Genomic DNA, 19,181 nt, shown 5'->3' with positions numbered 1-19,181 from the left:
TTTAATAAAATTCCCCCTACATGCAAGCATATTTTAAAGTGCATTTTTCCTCTTCACTGCTAGCTTAATTAGGATTTAGAGTAATCTACATTATTGGAGTGAAATCCATCTTCTATGTAATTACAGAAAGAGAAATATAATCTTGGATATTCTGTTAAGTGTAGCTTAAAGAAATATGGGTGCCAATGATTTCTGGAACCAGTAAAAAGAGACATATAACATTTTCCTTAGCTTTTAGTTCCATAATATATCTTGAATTAATCATTTTTGTCTATATAGCAAATATAACTTTCATTTTCTATTCACTTCCCTCTATTCCCATCTCCCTCCCATCATTCTTTAAATACCTTCTACTATCAATGTGTATATATATATATATATATATATATATATATATATATATACAACTCCTTTTGAATAGTATTGAAACTCTCTTGGGAAGAAATTGCTATACATGGATGAGTTAACAGAAAATTCATATGATTTAATGATAAGTGATGTTTTCTTATAAGTCTATCTTTGAGTTCTGAGCTGTTGAACCACTTTGTAACATTCTTTTAAATATATCAGTAATGAAATTCTCTTGGGAGGGATTTAAGATAGATTCATCTCATTTTGAAGAATATTAATGTAAAACTTCAACATATTTTCCTAAGATTTCTCTCACCATTTCATTTAGTAATGCACTTTCAGCTTATCACAGCCAAAATGTTATGTTGTCAGAAATTACAGAAAATGACACCAACTGCAGTTAGTAACCTCTCAGATAATACAAAACCATGACTACTTTTTAGAAATCCAAGTACAAGTTTAAGCTTTCTTTAGGGAATAAAAACTCTGGAATAGTCTAACCAATAGGACTATTTTTCTCTAAAATAAAATATTCAGTAAGAAACTATAATCCAAAAGCCATAAAAAATATAAAACTGGCTACATTAAAATGCAAATAATCAGTTTACTTCCAAAACAAAGCAAATAGAAGTATGCCAGAGAACTCTGTGAGGTTGACTTACATAAGTGAGGAAAACATAGAGTATGTAGGTTTTGTTTTGTTTGTTTTATAATTTCAGCAGTAACGTAATACTTAGACACATAAACACAAGCAAATTCAGAAGCTAAGGATGATTTGGAGTAAATGTAGAAAGCAGCTTTTCAAAGTATCAACAATATGAGTTGTGAGATCTTACCCATGAATTCAATCCCCAAGTGGTCTGCTACACCAATGCAAGCATAGAAGAAGAAAAAGAAAAGAAAGAGAAAAAAAGGGGAGATTAGAAGTGAACCATGTACAATAAAAAAACCTATAAATATTACGATCTAGGGTAGGAAGGACATTAAATTACTAACCAAAATACTCATTATAAGATATATGCACTTAAGATTTATAAAGAATAACATGAAATATTGCTCAAGTTTAGTCATTCTTATATATCTCAGGGCTCAAAAGAATATTTGGAAGGAATCTGAAAATCTGTAAATATAGAAAACCATAAGAAAAAAATCATAATGTTAAAATGTTGGTCATTTTCAGCAAGGCATTTGTAGACAACAATAATATAGAAAGAACCGATTCATTTACATAAATCTGTCCATATTCACATAGCCACAGAATAGAGAGAGAGGGTTGACTCTGGAATCAGGAAAGTTTATATTTAAACCCTGATGCATCCTGAACAAATTACAGAGGACAAATCACTTAACCAGTGTCCTTAGGAAATTCTCTGAGACTTTAAGTTACATAATAACATACTGATTTTCATTGGATGTAATTTCCTCAAAGTTATGATATATCAAGCTTTGAGTAAAAAAAGTTTTGACTACATTTATCTGTGTTTGTCTGCACATGTATGTGCATGTATATAGACACTCACAAAAGTGAGACAATGAGGTTGGTCTAAATATTGTGGGTTGTATGCTAGACTTGGAGTTGAGAAGACAAATTCCAATGCTTCCTTTGAGTCTTTGTTATGTCATATGTAAAAGTTACCTAGGTTCTGTAAGCTTCAGAAAACTCTGTAAAACTTTAAGACAGTTCTGAGTCACTGTGTGTATTTATAAATAGAAAGATAGAAAGTTGCCAGTCTACTAGAATTCTTTCTGTTGGATAGGATCTATCAGAGACTAGGGGAAAAAGTAATGTCCTTCAATATATCAAGGTTATCTTCATGCCGGTTTCATTAAAAGATAATTATTCATTAAAAGATAATTATTCATATAATTATTATATGATTGCTGATTTCTCTTGGTACATGTATATTGTCAGTGTAATATTTAGCTGCCTGGAATGAGTCAATTCATATCCTGAGGTTTAACATGAGTAGAGAATACATAAGATCACACAACTGCAACTAGAAAGGACATCAGGGATCATTAAGTCCTAACCTCTCATTTACAAATGCATTTCAGTGATTCCATCTTTCTCCTAGATTCAAATATAAGATTTTCTATTTGTCATTTAATGTCCTTTAATATCTGGTTTTAACCTGCTTTTATAAGTTTTTATAAGCTATAACTCATTTTATAAGATATTACTCATTTTCCTACATTCAATGATCCAAAAATGTTCATTATCTTGCTCTTCTACCACGCTTGACATTCCATGCACCTGATTCTATAAACATGTCTGTGATAGATCACCTCTTGATCTCTGCATTTTATAATCCCTAGATTCTTGAAAAGCAGAGGTAAAATACCATTATCTATGGAAAGTCTTCCTTGTTGGCTGTATCAATGGAAGGAAAGCAGGCAACCATGGAGATCAGACAGTAGAATCACTCTCTTGGAAGAGAATCTTCTTTCAGTAGATATATCACCTTGCATTCATTTTATATTAATGTTGCTTGTATTTCCATGGGTGCATGAAAGTGCACTTCCAAAAGAAAGTAAGGTCCTTGAAATTAGAGGTATTTTAGTTTTGTCTTGAAATCCTCACTGTCTAGTGCATTTCTTGGTGCATCGTTAGTCATTAAAATGATATAGAAAAGTTCGCATTTATATAGCATGTTAAGATTTACAAAATGGTTTACAAATGTTATCTCATTTGATCTTCATAACCTTTTTACACATTGGAGGTCCTGAAACAAAAAGAGGTGAAGTGGCTTGCACAGAGTCACATAGTTAGTAAATGCCTGAGATTGATTTAACAAAGTTCTTTCTGAATCCAGGGTCATTATTCACTTCCCTGCATCAGTCTATGATTATTGTTGACGGATTGAATGCAGAAACTGAGGTCTGGTACCTTTTCAATAGAAAAATCAGATAAAAGGATCATAAATATAGAACCAGAAGGAAACTCAGAGACCATTTATGACAACCTTTTCATTTTTTAAAATTATTTGAATAAACTAAGGTTCAGATAGATTCAATGAATTATCCAAAGTCCTGCAAGTAGTGTGGAATCAGTTCCTCAGACTCCAGTGGGTGTGTTCTTTCCCCTAAGCAAAAGAAGTATTAGGAGAGACAATTTTTATTTCTAGATTCTTTGATTGATTGAAATGTGGTATTCAACTTCTGTGATTATCTCAACATATCATAAAAGATCTATTTGAAGGCTATGGGTTTCTTGTAAAGTTAACATTTGGATATTTCACAACAATGAGTAGTTTAGAATGAGCTGAAGTGAAATATAATCTGCATTACTTTTTTAATTTAAACATTAATAAAGTTATTTTATGTGAAATATAATTTAAAGTTCAGAGGGCTCAAACTTCTATCATTATTTAGAAAGAAACCATAATTTAAACCAATGGTTGTTTTCCCTTCATGGTATTACTATTGTTGTTTTTATTGTTATTTTACATAATTTCTCTGAAAGTTCTAATCCTCTAAAAACCGTTGATCAGAATTTCCATTTTCCATTTTGTTATTTGTTCTCTTCACTGATTATGATTGGGAAAGTAAATTTGAAATTGATATCTTCATTTAATCGCAAGGAACTTGGGATTCAAAGAGACCACATTTTTTACCCATTATCACAGAACTATTTCACCTTAGAACTATACAATTCATGATTCCAGGTGAAACATTAAATGTTTTTTTACTATATCCCCAACTAATTTGCATATGTTATAATATTCAGTGAGTTGATAATCTAACTGAAGAAATTATAGATATGAAAAATGTTATATATATATGTATATATACATATATATATTTATCATTAATTGCACAGGGAAATAATAACCCAAATATTGTATAGGTCAAAGAAGGAAATTTATTAAAGTCTTTAGATTAAAAAAAAAATCCCTTCCAGTCCTGCAGTTTTGAATAGTATAATCAATAAAGCCAAAAAATATTTAAATAATGACCAAAAATTTGGTGGGAAATCTATCATGAAAAATAATAGTTTCTTTTTAAAATATGAAAAAAAGGAAGTCAGCTTATTTATTTATCTCTATCCTAATTCTAGTCAATTCTTTTTAATTATTTGGATTCACTTTGAAAAAATTTCTATTGGAATCTATATAGTAGAAAAATCTGGAAAAGTCCATTTATACTCAATAACACTGTATATTATGTCTACTTCTTGAAAGTCTTCCACTCTCCATCCAAAAGTCATGGTTTGAGCCCCAGATTTCAATTCCCTTCCAAAAGTACTGATGGCATGTTCTTCCACCCGAGAGGAGATGATAATAATGAGGTCTGAGGTACACATCATAGGAATCAGAAATAGATGAGGAAAACCTATTTTTTAATTAAAAAGCACCCTTTACAATCCTTTTAAGTTATCCCCAAGATCTAGTCATACAATATATTTTTATCCTCACAAATCTATATGACTGATTTCCAATTCACTGAGTAGTTCAGTGTTCTGTTCACTCATCCCCTAAAAGAACAATCATTTGTATCAATGGAAGGAAAGCAGGCAACCATGGAGATCAGACAGTAGAATCATTCAGGGAAAACTAAAGACAGAAATTTTCTTCCAAAAAATTTCATGTTTTGGCCAGTCAGTCAAACCCATTTATTAAGTGTCTGATAAGTGCCTGGCTATATGTGATATAAACAACAACAAAGACAAAAAAGAAATACAGTCCCTGACCTTAAGGAAGTTACAATCTAATGAAGACAACACTCCCCCCACCCCACCTGCAACACACACACCCAAACACACATACACACATCTGAAAAGGGAGGGTAAAGATAGAAAATGAAGAGATGGTTTTCCCATAATCCCTCTTCTACTAGAGGTTTAGGGAGGACTTCTTTGCTCCATCCTCTAATCAGATGGACAGAGGGTACTAAGGATACTGGTAAAGTATGAGTACCTACATTTATGTAATTTCATAAAATGATTAGTTTCTTGATGATGAGGTTTTGCAGCTCAATACCAAGGAAAACTAAGGGGGAAAAATGATTTTCCTGGGGATCCTTTTTAAGTGGAGACTTCAGGAATTTTTTACCTTCCATTCTTCCAACTACAACTGATTGCTTATGGGTGACCCTTTTCCTTATACAAGTTTTAAATAGAGAACAGTCTTTTTTAGCTTCCCTGAAAGAGGCTTGCATCATTTCACACTTAAAAGTAGCCTTGATGTCAATTGGAATCTCTAATTCTCCCAAACCCCTCACCTCACTTTCTTTTTTTTAATATATTTTTCAAGGCAAATGAGGCTTTTTTTTTTGCAAGGCAAATGGGGTTAAGTGGCTTCCCCAAGGCCACAGAGCTAGTTAATTATTAAGTGTCTGAGTCTGGATTTGAACTCAAGTAGTCTTCTGACTCCAGGGCTGGTGCTCTATCCATTGTGCCACCTAGAAGCCCCCCCCCACTTTCTGACTTTGTTTTACTTTCTTTCCAATATCACTCCCATAATTAATGATTTAAACCACATAGTCATCAACTCTCTTTATTATTGTCCTCATCTGCTATCACTCCTTATTCTTCATTTTTCCCTCTATCTGTAATTTCCATTCCTTTTTTCCCATTCTGTTCAATAGAATGGGAGAAATAAAAAAAAAAACCCACAACTCTTCTAAATAGGTACAATATCAATTCATGTTATCTATGTAGATGATTCATGGATCCATAAACAGTGCTCAGTTTCTGTCCCAAGTTTTTGTTCTATATTACCAACTGGGTATTGGAAATTAAAAATCACATGTGCCTGAGAAATTTCAAATTCAACACATTTACAGACAATATATCTCTTCAAACAAATTCTCCTTGGAACATCCCTATTTCTGTGGAAAGCATCATTTTTTCAGTGTCTCACATTCATACCCTTAGAGTTATCCTTAATGAATTCCTTTCTCTTATCATATATTCAATGATTGTTGCTAGGTCTGAAGTCAGAAAGACAAACTCAAATATGGTCTCAGACATTTACCCCCAGAAAGTCACTTAAGCTTGTTTATCTTAATTTCTCATCAGTAGGAGATAGAAATGGCAAACCACTGTTGTATCTTTCATAAGAAAATACTGTATGGAATCATGAAGAGTAAGATATACCTGAGATGACTGAACAGTAGATTAATTCTCAGACTTAGCACCCCATATATTTATGCTGATTGACTGATTGTCCCTCAGGCCTGAAATATATTCCCTCCTAATCGTTTTATTTAATTTTATTTATTTAAGAAAAAGGAGTTAAGTGACTTGCTCAAGGTCACATGGCTATGCAATTAAGTGTCTGAGACTGGATTTGAACTCAGGTCCTCCTGACTCCAAAACTGGTGCCACCTAGCTGCTCCCTCCCTCCTAATCTTTGATTCACACAATTATCTTCTTCTTTCAAGATATAGCTTATGTATAATCATTTATGTGAAGCCTTTCTTCACTCTCCCAAATACTAATGTCCTCCCACCCTATCACCTTGATTTAAACACTTAATTATTTTCTTTGTAATTGTTGTTTTATTGGAATGTAAGGTGCTTGTGAGTAGATTTTTACATCTTTAATTTTATATCCTTGTCATTTATAAGTGTATCTGTTATATAATAGGACTTTAATAAGTGTTTGTTGATTATTTGATTTGGAAATTGTAAAAGTGATTGCTTTAATTTGATTAAATAGATTATGTTTTGACAATTAAATGTGGAGAACAGACTAAGTCTAGAAATCAGTGTTTCAAAAATGTATCTTAATTGCCTGTACAGTGAAAGAGAGGAAGCCTTTCTTGTTGTTGAGATGGTGGACTATAGAAATGGCTTGTTGCATATATTGAATATTTTGTCAGACTAAGATGAAATGTTTTGCTGAACTGCTTTTCTTTCTTTCTTTTTGGTTCTTTCATGGATGACTTTCAAGAAGATGAGAAGATTTTGAAATGAAAATGATAAAAAAATTACTATCAATAAAATAAAAAAATAAAAGGATAGTGTGACAGAGAAGAGGGGAGGGAAATCAGGAAAATCAGAGAGAATAAGAAAGTTGGGGAGATGAACATAAGGGTCTTTCTTGATCTGATATTGAGATTTTTTTGTAATCCTTATGAACAGAATAAATTTTTTGAAATGTGTTTATGTGTATGCATATATGTAAGTATGTGTGTGTATAAGCCACCTCCATATAAATTTATGCAAACATAAGCACTTATAATGGTATTATTGAGATAAAACTAACAAAAAAAGAAAGAAAAATGCAAAAACAGCATATTTTAAAAGGAAATAATTGAACTATACATTTACTAAGCAACTATGTGCCAAACACTGTTCTGGGTCCTTAGGAGTCAAAAAGATGAAATCATTTCAGTCTCACATTGATTTCTGCTCCTATCTTCCTGTATCATGCTGTACAACTTAATTGTCATCTCTCTAGTGACCATGATGTTCCCTTTTCTATAAAATGAGGGGTTTATACTAATGATTATCTCCTTTCCCAAGTTTCACAGTCAATGATTCAACTTATATTCCACTGGCATTTAATACATTGGTACAATCCCTGAAAATTTAACTGTGAAAATCATTAGAACCTGGTACACAGGTTGAAACTTAATTGTCAAATGAGATTTCTGCCTTTGCTTTTGTATAGTTCCAAACAGGCTAGTATCTGTCTCTGCACAGTTCTATTATATGCCCTTCTACTTCTCTTACCTTTTTGGCTTCCACTTATCCTAGGTCTAATGAAGCTATACAGGAGAGATTATGTGTAATAAGAATAATGATTATAATTTTAAAAAATGCAAGAAGGGGAGGAGGCATAGTAGTAAAAAATACAAAGAATATAATTAAGAAGATACTGAGTCTTCCATATTATGCAAATTTCTAGTTAGAATATCAGTTGATTAAACCCATAGTCAAGGAAAACATTAAAAACCATGCCCTTAATCTAACTTTCCAGTTGTATGCATAAAAATAAGAAGAAGAAGAAGAAAAATGAAATATATGGTTAAGGAAAGAGCATTCTGAAAAGAAATTTTAAACCTAACCCAGTTAAAGATCCTATAAGTCAGGTCAACATATTTGAAATTTGTACCTGCACTTAGGTAATATACCTAGCAACATGCAGTATACTCTGACAACTTTAAACCTGACTTAAACATACACAATTTTGTCCCAATTTATTTGGTATATAGGGGAGTCTTATTTTATACAAATCCCTAATCCCAGTAAAGAGTACCACATTTTACACCAATTAGGATAGGCTATTTTTAACCATACAATCACACAGAAATATTTTGCAAACTGAAGAACTTTTGAAATTAATAACCATTCTCTTATTTTCTCAGATGTGCATATATAAAATTTTCCAATTTATATTGGAAGGCAAATCTATATTATATAATGTAAGAATTTTGCAATATTTAAAAGGGAGCATAGAGTACTTAATGGAAAACCAGTCTTAAAGTCAAGATCTGGCTTCAAATGGAAATTATGGTACAAATGAAAGTATAATGAATTTAAAGTCAGAAGACCAATATTCAAATTTATCCTCAGTAATTTGCCCTCTGTGTGACCTTGGACAAATCACTTAAACTCTGTGTTCGGACTTTATTAAACTTTAGTGAAAAACAGATTTCTTATTGTAATCAATTCAATATCATGTTCACTTTTAACTCTTTCTATATGGGCAATTTTCTCAAAGTCAGTGAACCTCACTGAGGACAAAGTCAATTTTTGTCTTTCTTCACTGAAAGTCTCAAATGCTTAATGCAAGACTCCACAAAAAAGTTGGTACCCCAAAAGGATGCAATTGTTCTCTGGGACTTTAGAAAAGAAGTAAGCAGTTCCTGTGGTAAAGGAAACATGACCCAGGTAATGAATAATGTAACTTGATATTATTTATTTGATGTCATTACCCAGAATATCTTCTTTGAAACTTTGGTCAGATATTAGACGTCTGTTTGCACAATGATAGAAATAAAAGAGAAATTTGATGGGAATGAGTAAATCAGTGGGAAAAATATAATAGCCCTGGTATTTCCTGCTGTGGATAATTATCTATATTATAACAACATAAAATAAAAATGAGAACACTATCCATTTTCCAATTTACTTTTATATGTCTTTTCTTTAATAACTGCTGTTCCAGGAGCAGTTTCATGGCTTATAGTCTTGGTGCTATGTATTTTTGTTGCTAAGTTTAAAAGTCACATTAATTTATCCTTTATAAACTCCTAAGCACCTGGGAATGCTTGATAATGAGCACAGGAGAAGATTCACTTGGGTTCATTAATAGATTGATTTATCACTTCTCCAGACTTAAAATGTAGCACTAGAACTACACTTTTCCCCCTAAAAGCATAATCAGTTGAAAGTGCTATGTCTCCTCCTTTTATGCAAAGTATATTATTCTTTATCTATCTGTTTCCATTAAGTGGATAATAACACAAAATATGCCCAAGGCTGGAACTGGCTGATAAAGAAGAAAAAAGAAACTAGGTAGAGTTGTCTCCTGTTACCATCTTTTCCCCTAAGAGGCTGAATTTCTTTTGGTAGGGCATTTTATCATCAAAAAGAAAATCTAGGAAACAAAGGAGGTTTTGTGATTCTCTAGTCCAGGATTTCTTCACTTGGAATTTATGGATTAAAAATTTTTTAAAAATATTCTGACAAATGTATTTCAACATAATTGGTTTTATTATATTTCTATGTATTTTGTGCACTTAGAATATTATTCTGAGAAAGATACAAAGAGTTTCATTAGATTAGCAAAAGGATCTAAAATCTACAAAGGGTTAAGGAACCCCATTCTTTTACAAAATCACCTTCTTACCCCTTGCCCACTCCAAATCAAGGTGGAAAATCTCAAACTTGAAGAAATCAAGTATTTTGTCCAAAGTGACAAAGCTAGACAGTGGCCAAATAGACACTAGAAAATATAAACCCACTTTCTTCTCCCCTAGCTTTATTTATATAATTAAATAAACAAATAGTAAGGCTACTCAATAGGAGTAAGATTTGTGTACTTAGATTCTAATCGCAATGATCCCACCAACTTCCATCCCCTTTCATTAATCCTTGAATGAGAACTTTTTTTATTAGTGAGTTAAACCCTTTAAAATGGTTTGAAATAGGGGCAGCTAGTTGCACAGTAGATAGAGTACCAGTCCTGAATTCAAATTCAGTCTCAGACACTTAATAATTACCTAATTGTGTGACCTTGGACAACTCACAACCCTATTGCATTGCAAAAAGAAATACAAAACAAAAAAATTAAATGGTTTGAAACAGTAAAATACTAATTGTCATTCAATATAGGGTAAAAATCTTTGATATCACTTGTAATATCACACCTGGGAAATACTGTGAAAAGAATAATTCATTTCAAAAGTACTTCTTAAGTTACTATTCTGTGAAAGGCATTATGTTACATGTTTGGCTCGCAAATAAAAGAATGAAATAATCTCTTCTTCCAAGAAATGTTTTCTAAAGAAGATAACCAATACTTATTTAAGTAGAGTTAGAAAGGATTTATGAAATGGACAGGGATATGCTGTAGGACAGGGAGTCTTATCCTCTCTGTGCATGTTTCATGCATCCTTCAGGTCATCTGATTAAGCTTATTGACATGCCCCTCAAAAAATCTTTTTAAATGGATTAAATAAAGGATTACAAAGGAGACAAATTATGTTAAAATGTAGATATCTATTCTCTTCTCTCTCTCTCTCTCTTTCATTAATGGACCCTAGAGTAAAAACCCCTAAATGACTCTAAGGACCCTTCAAATTATGAGATTAGCAATATAAATTAATGCAAAATAAATCTATACTTAGAAATTCAGATTTTGAAATTTCACAAAGCTATATAGTTCCAGTGAACTATGCTGAAATTTGCTAAGAACATTTCAAAAATGTCATTTTAGCTTTAGAGAAATCCTGTAAGATTGAAGTACAGCAGAGCTTATTATATTGAATCCAAAGACCCAAGCTCATTTGCATAATTCTTTCCTCATTGATTCAGGAAAGAAATCTCATTAGTCTATTTCTTAATTTATTTGATATTTATTAATCACTGTTCCATGCCTGTCTGAAACAATATTTTTAGTTTTTTTTGTTTTTTTTTTGCAAGGCAAAATGGGGTTAAGTGGCTTACCCAAGGCCACACAGCTAGGTAATTATTAAGTGTCTGAGGTCAGATTTGAACTCAGGTACTCCTGACTCCAGGGCCGGAGCTTTATCCACTAGCTCCCTAGCTACCCCTTGAAGCAATTTTGAGTACGTGAGATTTTGAGATTGGAGAAAACCTAGTTTTTCTGGTCTCCAACTTTGATAGAAGACATGGATCCAAGTTCTTTCAAGAGAGAGGATCCTGAAGGGAGGGAAAGATTGTGAAGAAACCAAAAGACAAAAGAGCCACTGTCTTGATTATGTATCTCTTTCTAGTTTTCCTCCATAGAGATTTTAGGCAATTTCTCCTTTGGTGAGATTTTGGACTCTTTTGATTGAGATTACTTTCATTAGGAGAACATGTAAAATCTATGGTACTGTCTGGTATTTTCTATTCTGTCTCTCTGATTTCTGTTGCAATCTGTTGGAACATTTTACATTCAAAGTGTACTCTTGATTTCTCTATTTTTAAAAGGATAGAACAACTCCATGGCATACTGAAGCATGATATACTAAGAACTTTTGGTTCTCAGTATGGTATACTGAGTCAAATGAAATCTTGGGTCTTCAAACACATCTACCTCTCTTTTTTTCCAAATGCTAATTAAGTAAATATTATTATGTATAGTGAATCACAAAAGAGTAATTTATTTGAGATTATTAGGCAGTCATGGAGTATTGAATCTGTACCAATGAAGAGAATCTTATCATACAAAATCAGTTGGACAGAGAAAAAAAAACTGAACCAGAGAGACTGATTTAACCACACTCGTTTAGCTAATAAATATTAGAGCCCAGATTTGAAATCTGGTTTGCTTGTATACTAACACTTTCTCCTGTGTACTCTATATGTCATATGAATAGATAAATATAGATAGTTTCATAACTATTTTTTAAAAGTTAAAGCTGATCACTAGTCAAATATGGTTCTACTACTATACCCTCTTCCTGGTATTATATTCTTGAAATGACTACATGTACTTCTGTTCATTAACCAATTGAATTTTTATTTCCAGCAATGTGTTTTTTTTTTCCCTTTCCAGAATGATTACTAGTGCTTCATAAGGGATTCAGAGCAGATGGAAATTTAGTTATTGACCTTTACCAACCTGCTGGACTTTAGCTCCCTCCAATGATAGTGAAGATAATTGATTTGCCATATAAATTGACATGTGAACCAAGATCTTCCAGGATAAAAAAATCAGTGATATGAATAAAGAAAGAGAATGCATTATGACCTGCACTTGTGTTATTTCAGAATGGGAGAGGCTTTTTAAATCTGTCTTGTTAGCACAAATAAAGCAAATGGCAATAATAATTTTTCCTTTCCACATCAAAATAGTCATCCTCTTCAAAAATCTCCAAGGGATGCCAGTTCTCCATAGTGTTAAATGGAATAATAATAACTTACATTTCTGAAAAATTCCAGATTTGCAAAATCATTTCTAAGCATTATTTCATTTAGTCCTCATAATTATTCTGTAAAATAGATACCATCTGTAGATGATGAAACTGAAGATAAGTAATTTAAGCAATTTTCCCAGGATACCAAAGTTAGTAACTATATAAGGTCAAATGAAATCTTAGGTCTTCAAACACATTTACTTCTCACTGCCTAACTTTGAAAGATCTCCTTATTTCCTGCTAATCTTTTTATCTCTAATACTTCCTCTCTCTCTCTCATCCAGAAATTCAAAACACACCTGAGCTTTAAGATCAAGTTCAGGAGCAGCTAGGTGGCATAGTGGATACACCACAGGCCCTGGAGTCAGGAGGACCTGAGCTCAAATTCGGCCTCAGACACTTAATAATTACCTACCTATGTGGCCTTGGGCAAGCCACTTAACCCCACTGTCTTGCCAAAAAAAAAAACCTAAAAAAAAGATCAAGTTCAATCCCTACTTTCTCCAAGAATCCTTGATTTCTTCAGACCTCACTGAGATCTCTCCAACTTGATATTCTATAATTGTTACAGCAAACATTTTCTCTCTCTAAAGATTACTGTTTAAAGAATCTTAAATTGTCTGCTGTTTTCTCACTTTCCAAATAGATTGTTGACTCATTCAGAACAAGAACTAGGTGTTATACCCTCAATGGATATTGATTGATTGATATACATTTCCTCTCTGAAAGAAGCACTTGCATTCTACTCAGAGGCAGAAGCAATTTATTGTGTGTGTGAAGCTCTAGAAAACGAAAATATGCTTAGTCAAAACAAGTCACTCTCTAAAACTGTAAAAATCTGAAAGATTTTATAATATCACATTTAAAATAGGGAACTCAATAAAGATTTAAATGTCTTGTTCACATAGCATCAGTAGAAAGTCTATTTTGTTTGTCCAGTATTATTCTTTACACTGCACTAAGAAGTATTCTGTTTCATTTTTTTCCTTTAGGTTTAGAAGCCAGTTGATCCCATCTCAATATTTGACTGCTTTGCTATTGAGAGAAAATATCATTTAATTAAAATCAGTTTTATCCCATCAGGTCTAGAAAGACCTGATCATTCATATTAAGGTATGTTGAATATCTATTATTTTCTTCTCAGAAAAAAAACCGTATTTTGTAAAAATAAGGAAGGACATCTGCTTTATTTTTGATATTTAAAGAAAGAGGAAATGGTAGGCACATTTTGAGGATATGAGCATGAAATTCTTGAACAATGAATGGATGAAAGATGACAACTGACAAATCAAAAGAGAACCTCTAACTGTGTGAGGGACAGAAGTTTCCCCAAAATGGACTTTGAGGCTTTGTTTCCCACCCCTGCACCCCTGACCTACACCTTCAACATATTTCTCCCCCTAAACATTCAGTATCTGAAGTCTTGTCTAAGTTCTAGGAATTTTTTTCAATCTCATTAATTTACGTACCTATTTAACCTTCTTTATTTTATTTACACAAACTTTAACTCAAAGAATAGACTACTGTCTTTTTCCTTCATCATCTCTTCTCTAGGGTAGAATTCTTTAAACTTTACCTGAAGAAAAGAAATTTCTTCAGGACGTTTCTCAAAATATTCTGTATTTTATAAAAATTCAGGTTAATAGATGAGTGAGTCTTAATCATATAATTCTAATCCCCAAATTTCAGATACTAAATTCTACTCACATCCTTTGGGAATGATTTCAATTCTCATTTTTTTCCCCCTTTTGTTACTAGTGACAAGTGTTCCTTTATTCTCTGGAAGCTCCTCTCCAGAAGTTAAATTTCATTACAGGATCACTGGATTAAGAATCACTGGATTCTTAATTATCTGGGTCATATAACTGCCTTTAGCATAATGGAGAAAATCTTTGGTATTGTATACTGATCTGTATCTTTACCTCTACTCTTAGCTAGAAAAAAAAATCCTGAAAATCTCATTCTTTATTTATTTTTTAATTTTTTTTTTAATTTGTTCTACACTGGGCGGCTAGGTGGCATAATGGACGGCGGCTAGGTGGCGTAATGGATAAAGCACTAGCCTTGGAGTCAGGAGTACCTGGGTTCAAATCTGGGCTCAGACACTTAATAATTACCTAGCTGTGTGGCCTTGGGCAAGCCACTTAACCCCATTTGCCTTGCAAAAAAAAAAAAGAACAAAAAAAATTTGTTCTACACTGATAGTTAATTATTATTTGTCTTCACAGTTTCATAGTGGGTCATCACATATGTTCAGTCTGGTTTGTCCCTAGTATTTCTCCCATTTTATCTTTTTCAAAAGTCCTGAACATGCTTTATTGCAAATTATATCATACTCAAAATGCAAATTTCTCTGATAAATATGATCCTTTCCTTATTGTCTCTCTCCTATATTTATTTTTTCATTATTTCACTATTGTATTTTGTGGTTCTGTAATGAAGTTTCTAAGTTTGTGTTTTAATCTATTACATCAGACTTTTTTCCCAAATATGAACAATTCATGCATTTGATTCTATTCCAATGCCATTCAAAAAGTGACTACTATTAAGTAACCATTGTGTCCAAAAAACTGTACTATTTACTGAATAGGGACTAAAAACACAAATGGAAAATATTTTCCTACCCTCAAGGAGTCTCTATTCTACTCTGAAGTTCTGCTAATATTTATGGAAAAGTACTTCTTAGTCTTCTTCCTATGTTGAATCTTATTCTGCATATCAATTTCCCATTTTTGACTGGGAACATTTAAGCAGATCATCACTCAGGTGTCTCAGTAAAATATTGTAAAAATAAAAATTCCAATATGGTCCTGAATAAAAATATAAGGCAGAGAAAATTGGCGTATTCTAGAATAGTGAGAATAGAAAAGGAGCAAATTACCTGTCAATTCTTTACTATGCAGAAATCTAAAAGCTATATTTCATGAGATTATAATGCAGTGAAGAATATCTTTGTAACCATCATAGGATGTCAGACCTTAAAGGAAGTTTAAAATGACTTATTTAATCCCATCATTTAACAAAAGGGGAAATTGAGTAGTGAAGAAGGAAAATCAAGGTTAAATAATTAATTAAAAGAAGATTGAATAGAAATCAGATCATCTATTTCCTAAGTCAGGATCTTTTTTTATCTTCCATATTGGTCATCGCCAGTTCTTTGGGTATAATTCATATTTAAATATATTTTACAATTAAAAATGTATCTTCTAAAGTTTATTCACATCTGAATATTATTTTTTGAGAGATAAAGTTTTGTTGACACAGAGTTATAGAGAACAATTACATGGAGATGTTATTGCTTTTCCTATAATTCAGTAGCAGCAATTGAATCATAGTGCTCACATTTCAAAAAGTAGCATAAAAGAATCTTCTAAATTAGGGTTATAGTTGACTCCATTATATTCCTTGCATAAATTGCAACTTGGTGACCTTCCATTTGTAACAGAGTTGCTTGAAGGGACTTTTATAAGGAAAAGAAAAAGACATAAGCCACATTAATTAAAAAAAGAAAACTAAAAGTAAACTAATTCTGTATAGCAAGTTTCTACATGAAAAGAATCAAAGTTAACTAAATTAATTTTTGCCATTGGTCAATAACTCCAATATGTACCTTTGTCATTAGGGGAAAAAAGTTAATCAAAGAGTTCTCTTTCTTTTTAAATAAAGATTAATTTTTCTTACTTTGTGAAAAGTTGAAATAAGACCAAAAAAATAAAGGTTTTTCAACTTCCTCCTTACACTCACTCCCATGGTATGGTTCTTCAGCAGAATAAAAGGAAAATTATTATATAAGGAAAGCAGGAAAAAAACACAACTCTAAAATCATTCCCTAAAGTAATATGTCCTGGATGATTTTGAAAACTGATATGAATTAGTTTCTTTGTATTGTAATGTGTTAAGAATTAAATTTGGTTATGAATTTGTCCATGTGTTTGGTTTATCTCTTAAGCAAGACAATTCAATAAATTAAATAGTTTTTTAATATTGTTCAAGATTCTAAGTAGTATGTAGATAGTCTATTTCTGAATTATTTTAGTTATATACGGAAACAGCTTTAAGATCAACTGCACTCCTTACTTTCTCCAAGAATCTTTCTTGATTTCTTCAGACCTCACTGAGATCTCTCCAACTTGATCTTCTATAATTGCTACAGCAAACATTTTCTCTCTCTAAAGATTACTGTTTAAAAAGTCTTAAATTGTTTGCTGTTTTCTCACTTCCCAAATAAATTGCTGTGGTAGAAAACAGCAATCTACTCTAGGAGAATAGTCCAGTAAATATAGTAGAAAAAAACTTTACAACAATAACATTCTATCTTTAATTTAAAAAACAAAAAAAAAGATATTACGTTCCCAAAAAACTGCATATACCTTTGATTTAGCAATACTACTATGAGGTTTAGATACCAATGGATTACACAAAAGGGAAAAAGATAAACATATACATGAATATTCATAGCAGTTCTATTTAATGGATAGAATTGGAAATTATGTCCTGGATGATGGATGTCCATCAATTGGGGAATGGTTTAACAAATCGCGGCATGTGAATGCAAGAGAATTATCATTGTTCTTAAAGAAATGATGAACAAACACAACAGAAAAATCTGAAAAGACTTACATGAACTGCTGCTGAATGAAGTGAACAGAACCAGGAGATAATGAAGCACTTTAAGAGCAACAATGAATGATGATCAACTAGGATAAATATAGTTCTTCTCAGTAATATATGGATTAAAGCTAATTCTAAAAGACCTGTGATGGAAAAATGTCATTTATATTCAAAGAGACAACTATGGAATCTGAATGCTGAGCAAAGCTAATATTTTTATTTTTTATTTTTTCTTCTCATGCTTTTTTGTTCTTGTTATTCTCTTAACACAATATGACTAATATGGAAATATGTATTACATGATTATACATGTATAACCTGTATCAGATTACTTGTTAGCCTAGGATAGAGGGAGAGAAAGTTAGGAGGGAGTAATAATTTACAAAAATGAATTTTGAAAATTATCTTTATGGGAACTTCCAATCAAGCTGGCAGAGGGAAACCAGAATTTCTTCTAAGCACTTTGGAGTTTGCCTCAGAACTGACATTAATAAAGCCTCTTAGTAGATTTTGGAGCAACAAAATATACCAAAGATCAGAATGAATCATCTTCCAGAAGATCTGTCCTGGGGGAGCATGGGTGTGCCCAAGAAAGAAAGCCAAAAGCTAGTTTTTGGTTGACAGGGTGAGACAGGGAATTAACCTAAGATCTGAGGCTGTAGGAGCAAAAGTTGTGGAGTTAAGACTTGGCTGCAAGATGGGTAACTGGAGAGAGTGGGCTGCTAACATCCCAACTGAGAAAGTCCTTAGCTTTTAGAATCTTACCAGCAGAGCCCAGTTACTTGGCTGTGTGGACAACCCAGGTATAGCCCCAGGTATTTCCACTATAAGAAGTGGGCAGCTGACACCCCCAGCATAGATGGCCCAGAGAGAGAGCCCCAGACTTCCCTTATCATTCAGTTCACTGAATATATACCTCTAGGAGCTCCTAATATCAACAACCCAGGGCAACCAGCTAGCAAACCTCTAGGGGTCCAATAATAAAGATCTATAAGAAAGCCCTTTTCCCAGCAGAAGAATCTTGGGATGGGTAATTAAATTCAAAATGAAGAAAGGCCAAAGAAAACCAGGATCCACTGAAAGTTACCTTGGAGAGAAGGATGAGTAAAACACAAGCTCAGAAAAGGAGAGTAGAAGGGGTGCTACCTGTGAAGCTATGGGGGGAATATGAATTGGTCTTCAGCCAAGAAAGATGTCTTTGTAGATCTCAGAAAGGATTTTAAAAATCAAATGAAAAAATTGGGAAAAGAAATGCAGGAGAAAATTAGCATGCTACAATAAAAAGTGATAGAAGAAAACAAATCCTTTAAAAATACAATTGGACAATTGGAAAAAGATAACAGCTCTTTTAAAAAAAGATGCAAATGCTAAATGAAGAAAATACCTCTTTAACAAATAAAAGTAATGGAAGTTAATGATTTCATAAGAAACCAAGTATCTGTTAAACAAAATATATAAAAAAACAAAAAAATAAGAAAATATAAAATAACTCAGTGGTAAAACAAATGACTTGGAAAATAGATTCAGGAGAGATAATTTAAGAATAATTGGACTACTTGAAATCCATGATCAAAAAAAGACCCTGGACTTCCTCCATTTGGGAAATCATCCAGGAGAACTGCCCTGACATCCTGGAACCAGAGGCAAAATAGTAATTGAAAGAATCCACCAATCCTCTCC

At 32.4% G+C, this 19,181-nt stretch overlaps 1 protein-coding gene across 1 annotated transcript in view; it reads right to left on the bottom strand.

Annotated features, from left to right (window-relative positions):
* The window catches only part of NRG3 (neuregulin 3), a 1,220,394-nt gene that overhangs the window by 161,162 nt on the left and 1,040,051 nt on the right, over positions 1-19,181 (bottom strand). Inside the window, 1 exon segment of the mRNA XM_074231864.1 lies at positions 1,188-1,214. Coding sequence (XP_074087965.1) covers positions 1,188-1,214 — 27 coding nt within the window.

Source organism: Macrotis lagotis, chromosome 4 (genome assembly GCF_037893015.1).
Source record: "Macrotis lagotis isolate mMagLag1 chromosome 4, bilby.v1.9.chrom.fasta, whole genome shotgun sequence".
NCBI lineage: Eukaryota > Metazoa > Chordata > Mammalia > Peramelemorphia > Peramelidae > Macrotis > Macrotis lagotis.
The sequence above is the reverse complement of the archived record's forward strand: the minus strand, read 5'-3'. Positions and strand labels throughout refer to the sequence as shown.